Here is a 23221-nt window from a genome sequence, read left to right as displayed (position 1 = left end):
AGTTGGATAAGTGCGTATGTTGGCCGAGTACTCCAGGTCGGGAGTTAACTCCATCCGGTGTGGTCATGCGGACTAGGACAGGCATTGCAAAGCTTGGGTTATTGAGTACTAGTCAGGTGGTCACTTAGTACTTAAGCACCTGTGAGAAGATTTGGTGATCCAGCTGGTCCCACGCCTCTGATTCTTTTGATCGCGATGTTTGATCTTTGATTGTTATTAGGCGAGCTAAATGGACAAATTTATGTGCCTATCCCACAATGTGATTGAGTGGGAGATGTTGGACGTAGGCCGGTGGGGCCCACTGGTGAGCAATCACTAGTGGGTGGGTCCCACATGTTTAGGCATCTTCCGGCCTTTCTCCTTTTCGGTTATATTTCAAATTCAAAATTGAATTTGATTTATGATAGGAGATAGGGATAAGACCGGATGATATGGTCTCATCCAATCTCCCTTCCTTTCCTATAAAAGGCACGCGCTCTCTCTCGCATAAATATAAGATATACAAAATACTGAGAGTATACGGAGAGAGAAACATTGTGCACGAGAGTCTGTCCATCTTAGCTTGTCCTTGGGACGATCTGATTCATAGATCGTAATCCGGGACCACTATATACCGTAGGATCAGAGGTGTGAATAGTTCCATCTGCTCCAGTAGTAGATAGGCGGGCCGTTGGAGCACCGTTCTTCTGCTTTGTAAAGGTTCCAAACATCGTGTAGACCGTCAGATCTTGAGGGCTCACCTTCCGCGCTTCCCAACAGGTCCCGCAGATCTAATGTGCGTCCAAATCATTCTCCAATCTGTAGATGCTTCAAGCAAAACCTTTCATCTGGTGGGTCCCATCATGGGTGCACATGTGCTTCCTGTGATTCATCCAATGGTCCACATTCAATCAGAAAAAAACTGAAAAAGTTCAATGACCACGACAAGGGTCAAGTGTTCATGAGTTATGTTTTTAAGGAATGACCATCTATGATCGGCCCACCAGCTTATTGTGGTGAACCATCGAAAGGTGAGCCACGCTTGTGACAGGGGTGCCAACAACTTCGTCAGGGTCAACCAAAGGATGGCCCATGCAATAATTGGACCTGTTTTACTAGTTGGGCTTAAGTTAATGATGAAACCCGATAACGGGCCTAAGATAAGAATCATATCCAAATGCAGACGGTGATGGTCCATTGGCCCAAGGGGCCTGGGCTAAAGCGAAAAAGGGATGTCAGGGGCTTGGGTTAAGTGAAAAAGGGATCCTTACTTTTGCTCGGGTGGTAGACTCTTAGGAGTTTCAACACCCCGTCAAGGGTTCGAGTATCCATAGGTGGTGAAATTCCACTAGTGTGACTGTGTGGGGTGCTTGTGCGTGTAAAAAAAAAAGTGAAAAAGGGTAGCCAGGGTCAAGATGGCTAGGGGCATCCTTCTTCCATTTTGTGCGCTATAAGCCACATCAGTGTTATGGACCAGCTGATGATTGCCTGGGCTCGTACATGAGTGCCACGTGAGAGGTTCACGAAACCAAAACTTAGAAAATGAAAACTTTCAAAAATCCTGTTGCATCCATGTCGTGGCCCAGCATGTGAATGGTCTAGGTCTAAGCACTGAAATGTGTATGGTGAAATTAAAAAAAAACAAAGAAAAAAGAAAAAAAATGCGTCTGCCGGGAGTCGAACCCGGGTCTATTGCTTGGAAGGCAATTATCCTAACCGTTGGACTACAAACGCTTGTTGAGAAAATATTACAAGTTTAATCTAAACTCAAATTCCACGTAACAATCAAGACCGGTCAGATGTTTTGAACCGCACAGACTGATGGTGTCAGATGATTTGAATCGAACAGACGGAAATACGTGCAAGGCCATGATTTGAACCACACAGACTGAAATACGTGCAAGGCAATCTATGATGGATGCATGATCTAGGTCCTACAGCCGCTGCGGATTGCGTGGTGAACCCAACACCTGGTAGCTGCGTGCTGTCAGTATGCTGTGGGGCTCACCGTGATGTATGTGTTTTATCTAGGTCTCCATCTATTTTTCGAACACATTTTATGCCATATTTCTAAAATTGAAGTATACGTGGACTCAAGTGACCACAAGAAACAGTGGGAATAATGACGTCTACCATTGAAACTTTCCAGGGCTACACTGTATCCAACCTGTTCATAAGGTCACATAGGCCCCTACGAAGGTAAGATACAAATATCATCTTGATTCAGAACTTACCTGGCTCTAAAAAGCTTTCAACGGTGGAGGTTCAATCCCCACCGTTTTCTGTAGTGGTCCACTAGAGCTTCGAATATGCTTCAATTTTGGCCATGTGCACTAAAATGAGCTGGCAAACAGAACGTGAATAAAACACATTCATCCAGACACTATGGAGCTACGTGATGTTGGGGTCACCACCCAGGAAGCTCCCTTGTCACCTGATGCATCCGTAAGGAATTTCTTTTTGCAGAAATGACCATCACAAAAAACAACCACATCTGAAGGAATATTTTCATTAGCTTACAGGATTGTGTCGAATGAAATGGAATATTTTCATTGAAAACGCGTTTTAGCTAACCCCCAAAAGCTTTCATAATCGTTATTCAGATGAGCCAGGATTCCTGCGGCACCATATAAAATGGACATGCTCCCGTTCGTTTGACTCACAATTTTCTCTCCACACACGTGTCAATACAGCACGTATGTACAAAATCCAGTCCGTTCATCTTGCGAGTGTCGCGATGTGCCCATTGTAACCCAAAAAATCATTCCAATACATTCATCACGTGTGCCACATGGGTAAAGAGAAATTCGACGGTTAGAAACAATCGACCCATCTGGTAAAATCCAAGTGGCCTGATGAACAGCCTGGATTTGGAAAGAAATGGACCAGTGGAAGTAGTGGGATTTAGCAATGTTCTTTTATATTTCTCAATATACTGAGATTTACACGTGATGGCTTACCTTGTTGGGTGAGACCCCGGCGTCACCGAATCCGCTCCCATGGCTATTCCTATGAAAAAAGCATTTATATGGTGGCGTGAATGGCATTTCAAGAACCAGATGCGAATAGAACATGTGCACCTTACTCTTGTTTTTTTTTTTTTTTAAAAAAAAAGTATTTTCCACTTACCTCAAATCTTCTATTAATGGGTACAACACTGAAAGCGATTAGGTGTAAACCGGTTGGCCCATTTTAATGATTTTTATTTTTGTATATCCATACCATCCATCGATTTTCTCTATCATTTTAGTACGTGATACCAAACCTTAAGCAGATCCAAATCTCAAGTGGACCACACCACCATTAAAAAAATCCTTGAGCCCGTATCTCTTGCATTTGATGTGTACAACATCCGCAAACGCAACTGAAGAAAATAGTATATTCCCCCTTCGTTTCTAAAACATAAAAATAAAATAAAAAATCAGGACCATCCGTTTAATTTTTATGGGGTAATCCCAATATGTCATATGTGTGGGACATCCAAGCTGTCCAAAGGATGGCCCAGCCATGAAGACATGAGCAGAAATCAAGGTTGGTTTTTTGGGAGGAGCTCACTTTTAGCACGAGTTCGATAGCAAACCGTGTACACGTAGTATTGTGGAACCCATATGGAACAGTTATAGAATAACTTTTATTTTATGACATTAGCCCATCATGTCTGTTCCAGTACTCCCTTCCCCAGTCGACCCCATATTCTGTTCAGTGGTCAAGTAGGCTACGCGCATGTGGCAAATGTAGTGTGTTGACGTGACCAAGTTCTATGGGCCTACCATGATGTATGTGCTATATATATATATATATATATATATATATATATATATATATATATATATATATATATATATTTTGTCACATAAGTCAAGGATCATTATTGGGCATCCGCCCAAAAATAAAGCAGATACAAAATTCAAGTAAATCACACTACAAGGTAGTGGGACAACCACACCCACCATCCCATGATGTTTATTTGCCATCTCACCAATTCAATCACACGGATTTTAAGTGAAGGGAAAACACAAATATAGTCTTTGATCCAAAACTCCCATGGCCACAAGAAATTTTCAATGGTAAACATTCAATTCCCACTAGTTTTTGTGGTGTGGTCCACTTGAGCTTTGGATTTTCCTCATTTTTAAGCTGCTCTAAAATGATCTCAAAAATTGGATGAACGGTTGGATATAACACATACATCATTTTCAATGGTAAGCATTCAATTCACACTAGTCTATATGCATGTGGTCCACTTGAACTTTGGATTTGGCTCATTTTTAGGCCCATTCCCTAAAATGATCTCAAAAAGTGGAAGAATGGTTGGATATAACACATACATCATGCGTGTCCCATGGAACTTGATGTCATGTGGCACTGCGCAATCCACTTGCAGCAGCGTGAACTAGCAGATCTTTCATAAACATCAGAAATGTAATCAATTGTAATTTGTATTTTTTATTTTTTTATTTTTTAACACTTGCTATAGATAAGTGGCAATGAACCTTACACGAGGGTAATCCAAGACATTCATCAAGCTGCTCCCATTGTCTGGTTTCTTAGCCCATTAACCAGGCTGGTCTACTAGTTACGTAGCACCCGCATGTAAAAAAACAGAAATTGATACGTATAGAAATTCCTGACGTCCGTATTTAATAAACACGTGTGGCATAGTAAATTTTTTGGCAGGTAGGAAGCGGATTACGTCGGACACCGCACGGACAATAATCCGTTCATATATGCTCCTGTGTGGTCCACTATTATGTATCTTTTTATCCACTCCATGTCAATCCATTTTCTCGTATCATTTTAAGTCATGAGCACAAAAATGAAGCAAATGTAATGATCAAGTGGACCACTCCAGAGATGACTTTGGCATTTAATGCAGTTTACATGTAATGCTTTGTCCATTTAACACAAACCAAGCTCACTATTTGATGTGGTCCACTTGAGCGTTGGATGACTAATTTTGGACTCATCCCTTAAAATGAACTGAGAAAATGGATGGACGACGTTTATAAAAATATACATCATGGTGGCCCCAAAAGATTCCTTTTATGCAATCCGCTTCCGTCTCGTCACGTTCACGGTATAACACAGCTGATGAAGGTCACGTCACGTACGTGTGGTGCAAAATCCTCCATCTCATGCCAGTATATGAGAATATTTTTCCTAATACATTTACAAAAGGAGAGATTTGATCTTGATTTTCCATGGATTGCCTTTTTCTATATAGGGTATAACGTATGATTAACACTACTAGCTTAAAAGTCTTTTTAATGGAAAGGTGGCTTAGATGGGAAACGGATTGGCTACTGCCCCTGCCATCAGCCCCGTGGCTGATGTTCGGTGATCTGTGAGCCCCACCATGATGTATGTATTTCATCCATGCCGTTCATCCATTTTTAAAGATCATTTTAAGGCTTGGTATAAAATATTAGAGGGATAAAAATCTAAAGCAGACCACACCACAGGAAAACAATAATGGTTGGATATCCTCCATTAAAATCCTCCTAAGGCTCTATATACTGTTTATTCAACATCCAATCTGTTGATCAGGTCATACAGACCCAGATGAAGGGAAAAAACAAATATCAGCTTGATCCAAAACTTTTATGACCCCCAAAAAGTTTTTAATGGCCAATGTTCATTCAAAACTGTTTCATGTAATGTGGTCCATTAGAGATTGGAATATAACTCATTTTTTGTCTCATATCATAATTTGATCTATAAAAATAGATGGATGGCATGGATGAAACACATACATCTTGGTGGGGCCCACAGAGAACCGACCACCAGCCAATCGCTGTTGGCAGGGGGAGTAGCCGATTCGATTCCGCTTAGATGATGGACAACCTTTAGAAAGTGGAGCCCACGAAATGAATGGTGCTCCACATCGAAGTTGGGCACCGCATGATGAATAATGGGCATTGAAAGTGAGCCCTACGTCATGGACAATTAACATTGGTGATCGGCCCTGTAGGAGGGATGACCCGTATTAAGGTAGGCATCGCATGATAAATAACTTACATTAAAAGTCAGCCCTAACAATGAATGACATGCCTCTAAGGCCCCTTTGAAGTTGAGCCTCATGTGATAGACAATACACATTCAATGTCCGGCATGATGGACGGCTCACCTACAAGTTGGGGTTGCATGATTGGATGACCACATCAAAGTGGGCCCCACATAATGGATGGTCCACATCAAATATTGACCTAATGATCATAAGCACCTCACATCCACATCCAAGGCAGCTTTGCATGGTTGGTGATCCACATTTAATAACCAGCGTGATGGACAACCCACAACCAAGGTGGGCTTCACATGATAGATGATCCACGTCAAGGTGGGCCCACATAAATGGATAGTTTACATTAAAGGTTAGCCTCTAACAATGAATGAACAAAATCTAATACAGGCCTACATGATGGGCGGTCGTCATTAAAGGTGCGCCCATTTGATTGACTATTTTTTTTAAAAAAGACTTTTATTTAAATGTTTTACTAAATGTGTTTATTTCAAATTTTTTCTTATTTCTAAAAAAATAAATTTACAAAATGAGAGTCTACCACAGGTGCAAGAGTAAGGATCCATGTAGCCTACCCTTGAGGATTTCATTACATGTTTAGATATGAAATTCAAGTCGTCTGATTTACCATTATCTGGTCCATGTATTTTTAGAATTCTAGAAGGATTCTGAAGCGAGTCCGCAGCGTGTGGAAACCGAAACCATATGTATTGTGTGTGGTTAGATGCTAATTCTCCATCCACGTAGCATTATTGGAGTAAAAGCATCTTTCTCACCCATGTGTGTTTTTTCTACAACTTCATCTTGCCTTGCATTATTTCTGGCATTATTCTTTGCCATTATATAGCTATATCAGTTGCATACATGCTTTCTTCTCCTACTTGCATTACCACCCCATCCATTCCACACTTCTATTTAAATCTCACCATCCTTGTCACCATATATCCTTCCAAAAAACCAACATCCCAGTCCCACTTCTAGTCTCCAATCTTCCCATCACCGGATTGTAACCCATCTGATCAACGGCTGAGATTACTTGTAAGTGATAGAGATAGTAGGTTTCTTGGTAACTGGCTAACTGCAGGTGCAACTGGGCCTGGATGGTCTCCCAGTCCACGCCAACCTTCGAGCTAGAGAGTTGAGCTTGGTTCAGGACGGGCTGCTAGTCCAGCAGTACTGGTTCGAGATTATGTTAGACCAGTGCGGTGGGGCTGGGCCATCTTGCTGGGTCTGCCACTCAGCTGAGTCCCGACTCGACTCTGGATCGAAAGAAATGGAGTTGTTTAGTCTTCCATCACTGGTCGCCGTGCTTGAAAAGTCAGGCCTGGACCCAACCTTGGGCCAAAGAAGGAGGATCTTAGGAAATGGATTGGCTACTCCCCCTGCCATCAGCCACGGGCTGATGGTCGGTGCTCTGTGGGCCCCACCATGATGTATGTGTTTCATCCATTCCGTTCATCCATTTTTAAAGATAATTTTAGGGACTTACACAAAAAATGAGAGGGATATAAACCTGAAATGGACCACACCAGAAGAAAAAAAATGCTTGGATATCCACCATTTAAATCCTCCTAAGGCCCATGTACTGTTTATTTGACATCCAATATGTTGATTAGGTCATACGGACCCAGATGAAGGGAAAAAACAAAGATCAGCTTTATCCAAAACTTTTATGGCCCCCAAAAAGTTTCATTCAACACTGTTTCCTGTAATGTGGTCCACTTGTGATTGAGATATAACTCATTTTTAGTTTAATACCATAAAATGATCTATAAAAATATATGGACCGCATGGATGAAACACATACATCATGGTGGAGCCTACAGAGCACCGACCAGCAGCCATTGGCTGGTAGCAGGGGGAGTAGCCAATCTGTTTCCAGGATCTTAGGCCTGGGCGGGGCCCAGTCTTGGAATATTCTCCGTAGAACGTATCACGCTGCCATGAGTGCGAGAACTGGGCTACTCATCAGGCAGGTCTTGGCGGACATGCCATGGACCAAAACTCAAGCTGGTCCACTCATCAGGTGGCCCACACGCATATGAGAAATATTTACTATTGAAAAATAAACAACAAGGGCCAACATAGGTGCACGCGTGGAACTTGGATTAGCTGCTACCCCGTATCCAGCCAGGTGGGTGAGACCCTGACCGTGGGGCCCACCTCCATTTATGGATTGTATATCTACTCCCTTAATACGTTTTGCCAACTTATTTAGAGAATGGTTCCAAAATAGAAGCAGATGGTATCTCAGCTGGACCACACCACCAAAGGAAACATTGTTCATTGAACGCTCACCATTAAAAACTCCTAGGTTCCACCGGAATGTTTATTTGCCATCCAATCTGTTGATAAGGTCATACAGACTTGGATGAAAGGAAAATACAAATATCAGCTTTATCCAAAACTTTTGTGGCCCCGAATAAGCTTTTAATGGTGGGAATTCAATCCCTACTGTGGTCCACCTGAGATTTTAATGTACTTCATTTTTGGTACAGTGCTCTATAATAAGCCGGAAAAATGGATGGACAGCGTGGATATACAAGGCCTAGTGGGCCCCACAGTCAGGGTCGCACCCACCTGGCTGGATCCCGGTCGCAGCTAATCCACGTTCACACACATGTAACTCACCTGATGATCAGATCGGGGCATCTTCGTAGTGGACCCCACCTTACGAAAGGCCTGGATCCCAAGCACACGTGCCATGGTAGCAAGAGTTCTGCAACGAACCACTCCATCTCTCATGTACCAATATCCTAATTTACAAGTGAATGATATTTTTTCCTTGCCGTTTGATTAGGTGGGCCGTCTTCCAGAAGTGCCTCAAAACCAAGGGCTAAAAGCTCCGTCACTTCAGGGAATGAATGGAAAGAAAGGAAGCATCAAAATCGACATCTATATGGCATCAGATCTCCAACGGTCCAAATCGGCTAAAAAAGTGGGCCATGCAGGCTTCTCCTTCAAGCGATGGACTCAAAGCCTATGGGAGTTTGCCAAAGAAGACAGGAACAGAGTAATATTCTCAATGAAAGTAGGTCTTTCTGTTGTTTTGGTGTCATTGCTGATACTGATTCGAGCACCCTACCATATCTTCGGCACCAACATCATCTGGTCAATCCTCACCGTTGCCATCATGTTCGAATACACCGTTGGTACGTCCATACATACATACTGATACATCATTACATGACACATACAATTCATACATGCATAGACCTTACACTTATTACAATCGTAACCCCATTCAGGGGCGACTTTCAATCGAGGATTCAACCGAGCTCTCGGAAGTGTATTTGCTGGAATCATTGCCATTGCTGTAATCCAAGTGATCATGTACACGGGCCGAGTTGCAGAGCCCATCATCATCGGCTTCAGCATCTTCATGATCGGTATATATTTAGAGACCTCAATTTCTTTAATCATGATGAAAGGATCATGTCCCTTGCTTGAATCTAACGGTTGGATTCTCTTCTAGGAGCACTTACGTCGTTCTTGAAGCAGTGGCCATCCCTTGTTCCGTACGAGTATGGCTTCAGGGTCACTCTCTTCACTTTCTGCTTGATCATCATCTCCGGCTATAGGATCGGGAATCCGTTGCGGACTGCCATCGAACGGCTGTACTCGATCGCGATCGGTGGGATTGTAGCAGTGCTGGTGAATGTCCTCGTTTTCCCTATATGGGCAGGAGAGCAGCTTCATAGCGAGTTGGTCAAGAGCTTTGACTCTGTTGCTGACTCTCTTGAAGGTCAACCTCTTTGACTTATCTATGATTTCAGGGACCACACTTCGTAAGTGCTAAAACGATCGAGACCGCCCAAATTAGAGGCTCCATTGATCAGATGATCTCAACCATCTGATATGAGCCATTGAGTTTGGAAGGCTACTTGTTTTCATTTTTCCGGTACAAGGACACTAATTCGATGGCTAGGATTGTCCAATCAGTGTTATTTTTGGATATGCTCTGTCCCATTGTGCCCTTTGATTGGTCTTGATCGACATACGTGTATACCACGTGTAACATACTAGTTTGACCACATCTTCTAGCCCTGTTGACTTGTTTGTTGTTATCTTTGACCGCAGAGTGTGTGAGAAAATACCTGAAGGATGATGGATCAGACCAACCGGAATTCTCGAAGACAGTCGATGATGATTTTTCCGATGAGCCGGCTTTCCATCAGTGCCGATCGACTTTGAATTCATCGGCGAAACTCGAATCGTTGGTATTCATTTTTCGTCTATTTTCATCAATAAACCGCACCGGCGTTTTTGTTTAGATGCTGATAGTCATTGCATGTTATTGTTTGTTGCAGGCGAGCTCCGCGAAGTGGGAGCCGCCGCACGGGAGATTCTGGCAATTCTTGTATCCATGGTCGGAATACGTGAAGGTTGGTGCTGTTCTCCGGCACTGTGCTTACGAGGTCATGGCTTTGCATGGCGTGCTCCATTCGGAGATACAGGTCTCTCTCTCTCTCTCTCTCTCTCTCTCTCTCTATATATATATAGACACACTTAGACACCTTTTTTTAAAGAAAAAACAATGAAAAAGAAATTTATTTTCTCCTCTTTTTTTCTTTTTTTTTTTTCCGTTTCTCTAAAAACAAAAACTACTACGTTATGCAAATTTGCATTCTTTTATTCATTTATTTAATAATAATAATAATAATATTATTATTATTATTTACAAAACAGGTGAGCCAGACCGTATTGTTGGATGGTTTCGGTCTAAAAAGTCGGACCGCCTGGTCAAGTCCGGCTTTCAAAACGTTATAATAAATAGGCAAGCCCTAAAACATTACCTAACTCTCAATGTAACAATATTCAAGCTGCTACTACTAGTGCCAATAGTTGTCAAGTTCCTTTGATGACTCCTTCAATTCAAGAAGTTCATTGGCCCCAATCCTATTACTAGTCTCTCGGACCGTAGATTTTGCAGTTGGTCATTCGGCAATTTAGTTAAAGAACCTTTGAAATTATTGTACATACTATTCCTCCAACATTCATATAGTAAGTTGTGGGAATATACACTTTATCCTGTTTGGTTGCTCAATAAATAGGTGCCGTCCATGGCCGGGCCTGGATCAAATCTTAAATCTTAAATCATGCCGTTGGCAGCCCTTGGGGAAATTGAATCTTAAATCTCCTTTTTTTTTCACGTTCCGTATTATCCAAGCCGTCCTGTCCATGGACATGAACGAACGGCTGGAGTACTCCAATTTCAATGCCAAAATCCAACCTTTCGAATCGTTCAATTTTAGTGTGGTTTTTGGGCTGTGCCCCATCAACGGTAATGATCCTACTGATTCTATGTTGGGAAAGGCCGAATCAGCATACATGAATGCCACATGTACGGTGGATGCGTTTGATGATCAAATCTAAAGTATATCACATAATTCCTCATACACTAACAGAGTTTGCTGTATTTCATAGAAAAAGTAAGGTTTTTTTTTTTTTTTTTTTTAAAAATTTTTATTGTTATTATAAATGATCGCTTTAAAAGTGTGTATATACAGTGTCGGCTAGTTGAGGAAAGCATAAAAGCAACGGTCGGGGATTGCGAATGTAGATCCATGTGATACATGGCTCCTTGCAAGCGACTTGCGCCCCACTTGCTAAGTGTGGAACCTAAGCCACTCATTAGGTGGATCCCATTTGGTAGATTCTCTGTGATGAATATTTTCACGTGCGAGATAGGACCTTATCCGAAATTGATCAATTTTCGGTCTGGTGTGGGCCCGACCAATTGTTATAGCCTCGGGCATGGGCTTTCTGGGTTAACCCCATGCCAGCCTCCGCTGGGCTCGTGCCTTGAACCTTATACTATATGCGTCGATGCTTAAGCCCAAAGCCCTTGCTGCCTGTCAAAGTGTCTTAAATGCTTTCTCCACTCTTTTGAAGTCCCTTCAAGTCAAAATCTAAACTGCCAATTTTCAGGGGATTGAAAATTCAAATGCAGATAAAATCTCGTACCCAGATTCTCATAGTCAAATTCAAATCCATATGCTGCCAAACGACTCCTTAGTTTGAATCCAGATCCTCTGCTTGCCACAAGTAGAAAATTAAATTCTGTTTGTTGCAATTTAATTGGGCCACATCATTATACACTGTATTTAATAATGATGTGGACCAATCACAATGCATTTAATAATGATGTGGACCAATCACAATACAGAAAAACAGGAATTTTCTACTTATAGCAAGCATGGGATCCGGATACCCTTAGTAATTTACAACCCAACTGGCATCTAAGTTTGGATCGATTTACCATGCACCGATGGGTGAGGCAGTGGCCCACCTAATGGGTGTTGGGTGATGCAAGATGGGCCTGCCGGCAACTGAGCCCAGTGGAAAATTTCCGTCAATGCCTGCCAGATGTAGGCGTAGAGTAAAAGGCAAGGATTTGTTCACATGAAATGGCATTTTTTGTACTTTTTTTTAACTACTGCCCCATATTTGAGAAGTGAATAGGAAGCTTTTTCATTAAACCACATGAGGGTTTCTACAGGCACTGGTTGCAAGCAATCCTGGTCCAGTGAGGCAGTGGCCCACCCAATGGACTACCATTAAAAAGAAGAAGAATAAGAGGAGAAGTTTTGGGGTTAAAGCCCCACTTGGGTGAGCCGTCCACACGAAATGCTGGAGTAATTCATTCTGTGGGGCTCATTATAGATTCGTGATATAACAAAAAAGTTGAATAATATTGGGTGGTCAGGATTATTTGATAACAGTCATCGCCATAGAGGCCCACCAGATGAATGGTGAGTACAAAGATGTATATAGCAATCCATGTCATCCAGTTGGTTCACAAATAACACTAACCAGAGGATCACAACTATACGATGAATGGACCCGAAAAGTGATGGCTCTTGCATTTTTCTATATATCCTTGTTTGGTACTGCTAATCAGATCTTTACAACCATCAGATAATACGGATATAGCTGGAAAGATCGTAATCCTGCTACTCTGGATACGTAGTAAATTCAAAGCTCACCATATGTCGCGTATCTAAACTGATCAGAACTTCTAGAAGGCCAGTGTGCTCAACCCAAATATCAAACGGTTAATAGGTTTTAATCAATCTGAGCCAATAATCATGGAGGCCTATCTAATAGAAGTCTTAAAGTCTTGTAAATGTAATTTAGAAAATTTTCGAGCCTCAAATCAGTACATAATACAAGCCATCCAAAAAGGTTGACCCCACTTAAGGATCATTGAGCTCAGTAGTCAGGCCCATCCATTCAAAAGGGCTGCACGTGTACACTAACTGGCGTGCAAAAAATATAAAATAAAATAAAATCAGGAGAACCCGCCCTACCTTTGAAGATTGCAACCGAAATGCCTCAACCATGCTAGATAAGAGCTGTCCATTAATCAGACGTGCCCTGCCCCAAAAATCACTAAGAGCTGTCCATTAATCAGACCTGAGATGATCGTGCCCAGCCCCAAAAATCACGTGTGTCCACTTATCAGGCAAATCACATTTGCACATTGAATGTGGCCCACCATCATTCTTCCATCTAACAACGTTTTAATCTTTTTAGCTATGTCCATTCACCCCTGGCCCACATGTCTGCCAATTAATTGGGCACATCTGAGCCACTAAAGTACTTGGCTGAATCAAACTAGGCCTATTTTCTATTAAGTGCAAGAGGGAATGTAATTGATGTTATCTTCATCATTTTTCAGGCACCATATAACCTTCGAATCACGTTCGAATCAGAGATCCGAGACGCAAGTAGCAAGGCAGCGGCGCTTGTGAGGAGCTTGAGCAAGGACATCCACACCATGAAACACACCCTTCAAACTTCTCTACTAAAGAGTGTCCATATCTCTACCGAACGCCTCCAACGGTCCATAGACATGCACTACTCTTACCTCCTCACGGCGGGCCATGATTTGGATCTCTTGTCCAAGCCAACACCCATCAAACACTCCACCACCCTTGGTGACAGTGGCGAGCAAGAGCTACCCTTGAACACACCGCCTCCCTCAACAGCTATAGCTCCTGTAGCTCCAACTGAGTCCTACCATGAGATAATGAGGAAGCAACAAAGGCGACTCCATTCATGGCCATCGAGAGAGGTGGATGAATTTGAAGAAGAGGGAGGGATTACCACGAGCCTTGTCCCGAAGATGCGAGCACTCGAGAGCACCACCGCACTATCGCTGGCCACTTTCACCTCTCTGCTCATTGAGTTCGTCGCCCGTCTTGATCACCTGGTTGAGGCCGTTGATGAGCTTGCAAGGATGGCTAATTTTAAGAATGAAGGTATCGACCAAGAACTGATCCCATCATCGTAACTTGGTTTAAACAAAGAAAAAAAGAGTGATGGCAAAACATCATCATCCGCTGGCTTGTTATTGGATTTTTGACATATAAACCTCTTGTCTTTTGTTCCATTTCCATAAAATCTCCTCCTTTATTACTGTTTATACTGCTGTATAAAAGTAAATATAGCTTTTTTATTTTATTTTATTTTTTAACTGACTACTAGGAGACCAGTGGAATAAGCTTATTTTATACAAACGCCAGCCCAATAAAACTTGGTCGAGCTCAGGTTTGAAGTTTCAGTTGCCCGACCCGACCCGACCCGACCCAACCCAACCCAACTCAACCCAAATCAAACCAAACCAAACCCGATCTATATATAAGTTACTTATAAATTTAATTGAATATGAATAGTCTGTGTTAAGGCACAAGAAATTCTAAGGCCATTGCGTTTCATTCGTCTACATCATTTTCAATGACTCAAGCTAACGAGATATGCCGAATTTCTATTTTTCAAATAAAATGTGTACAATGCAACACGACTTTTAAAGGAATAGTTGTTAATTTTTTTTAAAAAAATGAAGTTCTATACTATAAATAACTATATAGATAATTAATAAAATTGTAAGTATAATAGACTAATGTGATAAAGAAATATTAGCATGTATCCACCCGACCAACCCAACTGAGCCACTTGGGTTAGGCTTGGGTTAAGAACTCCTAACCCGAGGTTGGGTTGGGTGTGGGCACTCTCGTGCAAATATAGTGCTTACCCTCCTCTAACTCTGAATTTTTAGAATAAGGATATCAAAGTTACATGAGCTCCACAATAATGTATTTAGTATATCCACATCGTTCATGCAGTTAGCTAAATTATTTTAGAGTATGAGCTCAAAAATGAGTCATATCTGTTCAATAGGTCAAACAGATATGGAATAAGACGAAAAACAAATATCATATTGATCCAAAAGTTTTATGACCCCAAAACGGTTTCAATGGTAGACACAATCCCCTGCTGCTTTTTGCAGTGTGGTCCACTTGATCTTTGGATTTGTCCACTTCCTATGTGGTGATCCAAGAAACCAAGAAGATCCAAAACTCAATTGGGCTACTTGGGCTACACCACAGGAAACGGTGGGGATTTGAATCTCCACCATTGGAATCTTCCTGAGACCCAGTAAACTTTTGGATCTGGCCGATCTTGTGTTTTCCCTTTCATCTTGGGGTACTCACCTTATGAACGGTTTGGATGGCATATGAACATTATCATTACCCACAAAGGTTTCAATGGTTGGCGTCCTATTCCAATTATTTACTTTGTGGTGGCCCACTTTCTAATGGAGGGGTGGAATTCACACTGGGCCCCGCAGAGTTTTTAGTTTCTTCTTATGAGAAATCACTTGCCAGATGCAACACGCAAGTACTGATCGTAGCATAGATGGACGGCGACCATAGAATCCCCGCGGTAGGAAGATCTTGGCCGTCCAAGCTTGGGGTATTCTTTCATTTAATGTATACATGCAGCATTCATTTCCTTAAGACGTACCATACGTTGCTTTTCATAAAGAAATAACATCTACCATTTGGGGCCCACTTTGGTACCATAACTCAAAGTGGGCCATCCAATTATCTAAGGATCTTAGTGGGCGGCTTGGATGGATCTCGGACACACCGAGGTGGGGTGGGATCCCTGATTATGGGCCCACCGTGATGTATGTTCCTTATATCCGCGCCGTCCATCCGTTTTGAAAACTCATTTAGGTCATGATCCTGAAAATGAAGATGGGCAAATATTAACAGCCATGTTTGTCGTACGTTTGCTGGTTGAAAGAAATTACATTGCAGTGATAGAGTAACAGACTGTTGCTTGCAAGACAAGCATTTCAATTGCCTCCACATGGGGCTTTTTTAACAAAAAAAATAATAATTTCGGAAGTGGATTGTCACATATATTCCTGTGCCCGGGGTTGTGTGGGGGCCACAGAGATTTCTGTGACAAATCTACTCCGTTCATCTGTTTTGAAAGGCCAAAATATGACCCGTGATGCTAAAATTGAGGCAGATACAAAACTCGGGTGAGCTGCACCAAACGAAAAAGTGGAAATCAAAATGACGTGATGCAAGCCACCGTCCTGTCCATGGACATGAAGGAATCTGCCTCGTGAGGTTATTATCCCCTTGTTTACTATGGCGTGGTCCACTTGAGCTTACAATCTGCCTCGTTTTCAGGCTCGTGCCCTAGAAGGAGCTGGTAAAACGGATGGATGGCGTGGATTATATACATAAATCATAGCGGCACCCATGACATTTACCTAGAAAATCTGTGAGATGCTTTACTTCATGATTTCCATCCCTCTCTAAACAGATGTTAAAAGAGATCATTACCTATTTACCAGAATATACCATAATAAATGGTTAAACAAACAAGCCCTAAGATCATTGGCCCCAATCCTATTACTCGTCTCTCGGACCGTAGATTTTTCAGTTGGTGATTTGGCAATTTAGTGAAAGAACCTTTGAAATTATTGTAGATACTATTCCTCCACCGTCCATATAGTTAGTTGTGGGAATATACACTTGATTCCTGTTTGGTTGCTCAATAAATAGGGCCCGTCCATGGGCGGGCCTGGGTATGGACCTAGTCAAGCACAATCAAAATTTCTAATAGGGCACGCCCGTTGGCAGCCCTTGGGGAAAATTGAATCTTAAATCTTTTCTTCTTCTTTTTTTTTTTATACGTTCCATATTATCCAAGCCGTCCTGTCCATGGACATGAACGAACGGCCGTAGTCCAATTTCAATGCCAAAATCCAAACTTTGGGGTCGTTCAATTTTAGTGTGGTTTTTGGGCAGTGCCCCATCAGCTGTAATGATCCTACTGATTCTACGTTGAGAAAGGCCGAATCAGCATACGTGCATGCCACATGTACGGTGGATGCGTTTGATGTATATCACATAATTCCTCATACATCAACGGAGTTTGCTGTATTTCATACAAAAAATATAGTTTATTTTATTTTATTTTGGACTCCCTCACTCACACACGATGGAAGTAGATGCAAGATATTCCAAAACTCGGCCAACTTAACTCGGCTGAGTTCTGAGTTGGCGAATTTTGGAACTATGGGAGAGTCTGTTTGATGAGATGCTGGCGCCAAAAAGCACGAAAGACTATCGACTCTGTATCGGAAGGTCTTTACCGGAAATTGATCTCAATGCATGGTATCCAACTCATTTTTCATAATGAATGGTTGGGCCTGCCCACACAGCCAGTCGTGGATACAGATATCGCACAGCCTGCAGGTCAGCTAGTTATGTCGGACCAGTTTCAATACAATGACAAAGATGTGAATCAAAGTGCACTAAAAAAACAACTCGATGTAGGTATAGGGGCTTGCGAAGCATGACAACTGACCATCTCAAATCTCACCCCTCAATAGAGATCAGAATCATTTCACAGGGTAATGGACTGCTAATCTTAACCACATTTTTTTAAAAGATCGGTAAGATAAACATTCAACGGATATCAACTACACTGGAGAAGGAAAAAGAATATCCATGATATAATGCGTACATTTCGGTGACGTAAAATTTCAAAAGTTGAAAGGATTGGGCGAAATATAGCAGGCTTCTGCAACGGTGTTCCTGTTGCTGACTCTGTCTAGTATCAAAATCTTGGAGCTGAGACAAAACATATGGCAGATGCATCTCAGAGAAAATTAAATCGAGCACAAAGGCAGAAAGAACAAAAGCAAGAGCTCCTAGCCTACCTCCACCCATAGTTGCTTCAGGCAGGCGCTCGATCGAATACTTATGTTGAGTGATATACATAATAGGCACACCCGGGATCTGTTCGCAATCAAGCAATTTCATGAGTTGGATGCATTCAATGAAATCAGATAAAATGTACTCCATTACCAATCCATCTCTTATACCTTGCGAATCCTTCGCTTCAAGTCTCTATCGCATGTAGCGACTAGATAGCACTTATGCTGTCCACAAAATGAGTCAGTTAAATTTCTTGGACTAAAATCACAAATGAATAGTTCATCAATCCTTTATGATGATGGTATATCTTGCTTCTACTTCCATTGTGTGTGAGTGAGGGAGTCCAATTTTCTAAAGAAATGCACTGCCAGATTCAAATTCTAATCATGCAAATAAAATATGCGGTGATAGCCAGATGTCTTATCATACCTGAGTAACCCTCTCAACAATACAGTCATCTGCATAGGTTCCTTTATGAGTGCAAGGTAGCCTTTCGAACCGAGGATCTTTGGCAATCCTATAACCAAAACAAAAGTAGCTTCATTCTTAGAGTATTGGGTCAATAAGAGAATGTACCCTAATGAATCTGTGCAATTAAGTTATCAGGAAAGAGAAAAAAAGGGAATTTTATCAATTAATTGTGCAGGTGGATACCTCAAAGCAACCCGGTACTTCTGACCTAATTTTTCAAGCTCTGCCATGACACAGTCCGTGATACAAGGGGTGCCTTGATCAAAATAGCAAAAACAAATCAACAGCTATTGAGAAAATTTGCATTCACAACACCATCGGAATATAACGGGAATGGTAATAAAGAACATCAATTGAAACGAGGCATTGTAATAAAGCTAATTGCAAACTCACATTTTGCATATAAGCAGTCCATCATTCCTTTCTCCAAGTCCAACTACAAGCAACTGCAACTCATTAGTCACACAGAATAACTACTAAATATGTGAATTTGGAACCTATACATCTTGCCAACAAGAATTATCATGTTAGGGTGCATTTGGATGAACCACAAACAGCAAGCATTACTGATATTTTGGCAGAAGCGGCAAAAAAAGATGGTTATCCATGCATTTGGACCCGTGCAGATTTTAGAAATCTTCTCCAAATAATTCCAATTTGTTCAGATGTCTCAGAAATGCTTATCAAGAAGTAACCCAAAATGACCAGTTTTGACATCATCAATAATTCAGGAGATGGGAAAGATTGAATGTGATATTGCTCAAAGAATTAAAGCTGCATGTAAAAGGTGGAGTTGTGCCTTAGGAGTTTTATGTGATCGCTGCATACCAATTACCAATCAAAATGAAGGGGAGATTTTATAAGATAGATGTGAGACAAGTTATGCTCCATGGGACAATGTTGGGTTGTCAAAGAACAAAATGTTCATGGGATGACTGCAGCTAAAATGAGGGTGTTGAGATTGATGAGTGGCAAGACAAGTATAGAAATATAAATGAATGTATTTGGGGGAACAAAGGAGTGACACCAGTAGGTAAGAAGATGAGGAGAAGTAGACTTGGATGGTTTCATCATGTGAAACAGAGAACAAGAACTGTCTCGGTTAGGAGTAGTCAATGCCAGTTGAAGGCTCTAAAAAGAGCAACAGGAAGGCCAAAAGGAAATGGGTGGAGGTAGTATGAAAAGATTTGATGACCTATGGTTTAACTATGGATGTGGTCCTTGATAGAGTGAACTGGCATAAAAGGAATTGTGTAGCCGACCCAAAGTAGTTGGTATAAGGCTTAGATGATGATGATGGTCAGATGTCTCAAAAGAGACAAATTTCATGAACCTTCTCATACAAGATATAGAATTTTCACCCCAATTTCCAATTGGCAAAATTTCAAGGCAGACCCAAAAGGTGAAAGCATCCCTGCCTGTCCCAGATTTGCAACGGCAAAACCAATTATGCAGTCAAAGGTTGAAAGAAAAGATCCCAAATAACAAGGCATAGCACACCATTTCATTGTTGGTCTAATACATTAAATTTCAAACCAAACTAGCACGAAAATAAACAAGAGTACGCAAGCTACAAATTAGGAACAAGAATTCTCTAAGTGGTACTTCCAGGCTGCATTCAATGCACTATAAAAATGAATTGAAATTATTAAACTAAAAATTTTATATAAAAAAAAAGGAAGTGAAAATCACAAATTGCATTTTTCTTCTATAGCATTACTTTTTTTTAAGAGGCATCTGCAGCATTGCTTTCTCACAAAAGAAAATCAGTGGTATTTATATTGAGGCCTCGGGCTCTAAATTGCAGTTAAGTATTAATTTAAAACTGCAAGAAATGTATCTGCACTTTGAGAAATACTCTTCTTCTTTTTTTCTCTTTGATGATTGACAAAAAATTTATTCAAATAAAGAAACAAAATATACATGAAGGGCAAGGGAATGAAGTCCCAATACTGGTAATACATAAAGGAAACAGGTGGAGATTCGCCTCCCTACTCATGTCGCCTCCACCCTCCAAAAACCATCCTTACCATGTGGGCCTGGCTCTCCTTTACAGCTTCCTACCATAACACCAAAACTGCCAGGACAGATTCGCAACGGAAAAGCCATAGATGGACTGGTCACACAAAATTGGAGGATGCATTTGGCCTGGCCCACCAGATCAAATGACTTTGACCTGATCCCAGCCTGCTTACTAATCAGGCCTGAATTTCTATATCCCACTGAATGAACAGAAACACATATCCCCATTACAATTTCCTTTCCAAAAAAGTAAAATTAAGGAAACCCATCAAATTGAATCTATGCCAGCCTTTCAACATTGGTAGGTAATTTTGTTGGATCAAATATAACTAACAAAGAAATAAGTCTGACCTTATTTTGGATGGAGAAATTGATGAAGTTTGTGTCGACCAGGACCCGATATGGTGGGCCCAGAGCTGTGTTATGCTTGAAGAAAAGCGCTGATGAAACGGTTGGCCTGTTACATTAACGAAAAAAGGAACAATATAAAAGAAAGAAAAAACATAATTCCAAAAAAAGAAAGGAGTTATTTGATACTCTGGCAGCATATGACACTCGATATGCAGGCACTAAGAAATTTTAACATGGCATACATTACCTCAAATTAAACTGAGTAAATTGTGGATCCCACTGTCGATAGGTCACGGCCCCAAAGTCAGATTGGTTGAGCAATCCTAACCTCTGATTGGTGGACACTTGTTTTTCGAAATAGGAGCATTGGATATTTTTCATTTTTAACCGTCCGATAAGTGCCCACAGATCCAATAATCACATAATCAAATAAATGTAAAATTTAGTTCATGATGTCTAAACTTTGACCCATAATTTCGACAGTTTAATTTGAATTACTTGTAACCCATGTATGCAATTCCTAAGTAATTTCCAAGGGCCTGCGTATCATCTACCACACTCTGCCAGAGTATCAAAGTTTTTCTAAAAACAGAAGAAGCAATATCTGAAACTTACACGTTTCGGGGGAGGCTTTCCTTTTCGAGATCTTTCTTCTTAGGGTTTAGAACCTCTTCCTTGTATCTGAAAACGCAGAAAAAATAAAATAAAAAAGAGAGAATAAACTAGGAATAGGAATTAGAAAATCAGATTTTGATTTTTCAAGAAGAAGAAAGAAGAAACGAGTAGAGCTACTTACTTGCGAAGGGTCTTCGAACTGACGAGCTTCTTCGTGACTGCGAATTTCGGGGCTTTCTTCGCCCTTCCCATTTCTGTAAATAACACTTGAACGAGGGTCAAATTCGCAACTGCCTCTAAACCCTAAAACCGGTGAAGGTGGAAGGAGGAGGGAGGGTTTTAAATCGCCTCTTTCTGTCGCGACTGAAAAGACGACTCAGTTCGTAAATTGCTTGGGATTATTAGAATTCGCTGTGTCTGTCGCGACTAACGATCCAGACTGCGTTGCCAGGGACCCACATAAGTGCTCCGGCTGCGGATTTGGTGAAACCCGGATCCACCGAGGTGGGTGGGACCTCTGACTGTGGGACTTACAGTGATATATGTACCTTAAATCCACACCGTCCTACCATTTTTAAAGCTCATTTCAGCATGATAACAAAAAATGAAGCTGAGGAAAATGTTAGATGGACCACACCACAGGAAACAGTCGTGATTGGATCCCCACCATTAAAAATTCAAGGACTCTACCTGGATGCGAATTTTCCATCCAACCTGTTGATAAGGTCACAAACACCTAGATGAAGAGACCACGCATATATCATCTTGATCCAAAGCTTTTGTAGCCCACAAGAAGTTTTTAATGGTCAATCACCACTGTTTCCTATACTATGGTCCATCTGGGATTTGGAGCTGCTTCATTTTTTGGATCACGCCTAAAATGAGCTTTCAATAAGGATGGACGGGGTAGATTTAGTCCTATACATCATAGTGGGCCCCACAGTCAGGGTCCCATCCACTTGGTGGATCCGAGGTCTCACCCCATTTTGATGGAACTTAGGACGCAAGTTAGCCGTGCCCCGAGAACAGTAACTTCTGGGACGCGGATTTCCTGGGAATCTAGGTGGGGCCACCTTGATGTTGGTGAGAAATGCACCCCGTCCATCCGTTTTACAGTTTTACTAGCTCATTTTAGGTAATGCGACCAAAAATGAGATGGATCCATGACCCAAGTGGGCCACAACACAAGGAAATTTGGGAAAGAAATGCCTTCGGTTGAAACCTCCCGCAATCCAACTTGATGTTTATATTCCATCCAAACCGTTTATAAGGTCTTTCCCACTGTGATGATTTGAAAACGAAAAATCTTATCCTGATAAAAAACTTCTGTGGCCATGCAAATATTTTAACGGTGGTCCACTGTTTCCTCTCGTGTGGCTCACTTGGGTCTTGGATCCAGCTCATGTTTGGTCGCATGTCCCAAAAGGAACTCAAAAAACGGATGGACGAGGTGGATTTCTCACAAACATCACGGTGAGCCCCATCTAGATTACCAGCGCAGTAACATCACGTTTTGGATGGAATATGAACTTTATGGTGGGGCCGTAGAAGGTTTCAACCGTGCTCATTTCCATCCCATTTATTTCCAGCAGTGTGGCCCACTTTAAGTGTTGGATCAGTCTCAATTTTGGGCTCATGCACTTGGAGGTAGCAAAAACGGATGAATGGGGTGGATTTCTCACAAAGATGGGTGTGGGCGCACCTAGCTTCTGTGGGGGCACAGCAAACT

The 23221-nt window shown here is 41.6% G+C and overlaps 2 protein-coding genes and 1 non-coding gene across 3 annotated transcripts; 1 reads left to right on the top strand and 2 right to left on the bottom strand.

Annotated features, from left to right (window-relative positions):
- Positions 1-1641: 1641 nt before the first annotated feature.
- On the bottom strand, positions 1642-1713 carry TRNAG-UCC (transfer RNA glycine (anticodon UCC)). Its single transcript has one exon. It is a non-coding gene; the product is annotated as a tRNA-Gly (tRNA).
- Positions 1714-6854: 5141 nt separating this feature from the next.
- Positions 6855-14484, top strand: LOC131245114 (aluminum-activated malate transporter 9-like). The gene is made up of 7 exons (XM_058244338.1): positions 6855-7036; positions 8799-9150; positions 9247-9387; positions 9474-9743; positions 10079-10218; positions 10309-10455; positions 13683-14484. The coding sequence occupies exons 2-7, from the start codon at positions 8859-8861 to the stop codon at positions 14295-14297; spliced, it is 1605 nt and encodes a 534-aa protein (XP_058100321.1). The 5' UTR covers positions 6855-7036; positions 8799-8858; the 3' UTR covers positions 14298-14484.
- Positions 14485-17730: 3246 nt separating this feature from the next.
- Positions 17731-21883, bottom strand: LOC131245113 (uncharacterized). The gene is made up of 9 exons (XM_058244337.1): positions 21674-21883; positions 21493-21558; positions 20878-20983; positions 18898-18940; positions 18688-18760; positions 18463-18550; positions 18201-18257; positions 18036-18114; positions 17731-17946 (listed from the first exon to the last, which is right to left on the bottom strand). The coding sequence occupies exons 1-9, from the start codon at positions 21742-21744 to the stop codon at positions 17933-17935; spliced, it is 597 nt and encodes a 198-aa protein (XP_058100320.1). The 5' UTR covers positions 21745-21883; the 3' UTR covers positions 17731-17932.
- Between the last annotated feature and the right edge of the window lie 1338 nt (positions 21884-23221).

The sequence above is a fragment of the Magnolia sinica genome, chromosome 5, assembly GCF_029962835.1.
Source record: "Magnolia sinica isolate HGM2019 chromosome 5, MsV1, whole genome shotgun sequence".
Taxonomy (NCBI): Eukaryota; Viridiplantae; Streptophyta; class Magnoliopsida; order Magnoliales; family Magnoliaceae; genus Magnolia; species Magnolia sinica.
This window is presented reverse-complemented; position numbering and strand designations above follow the sequence as displayed.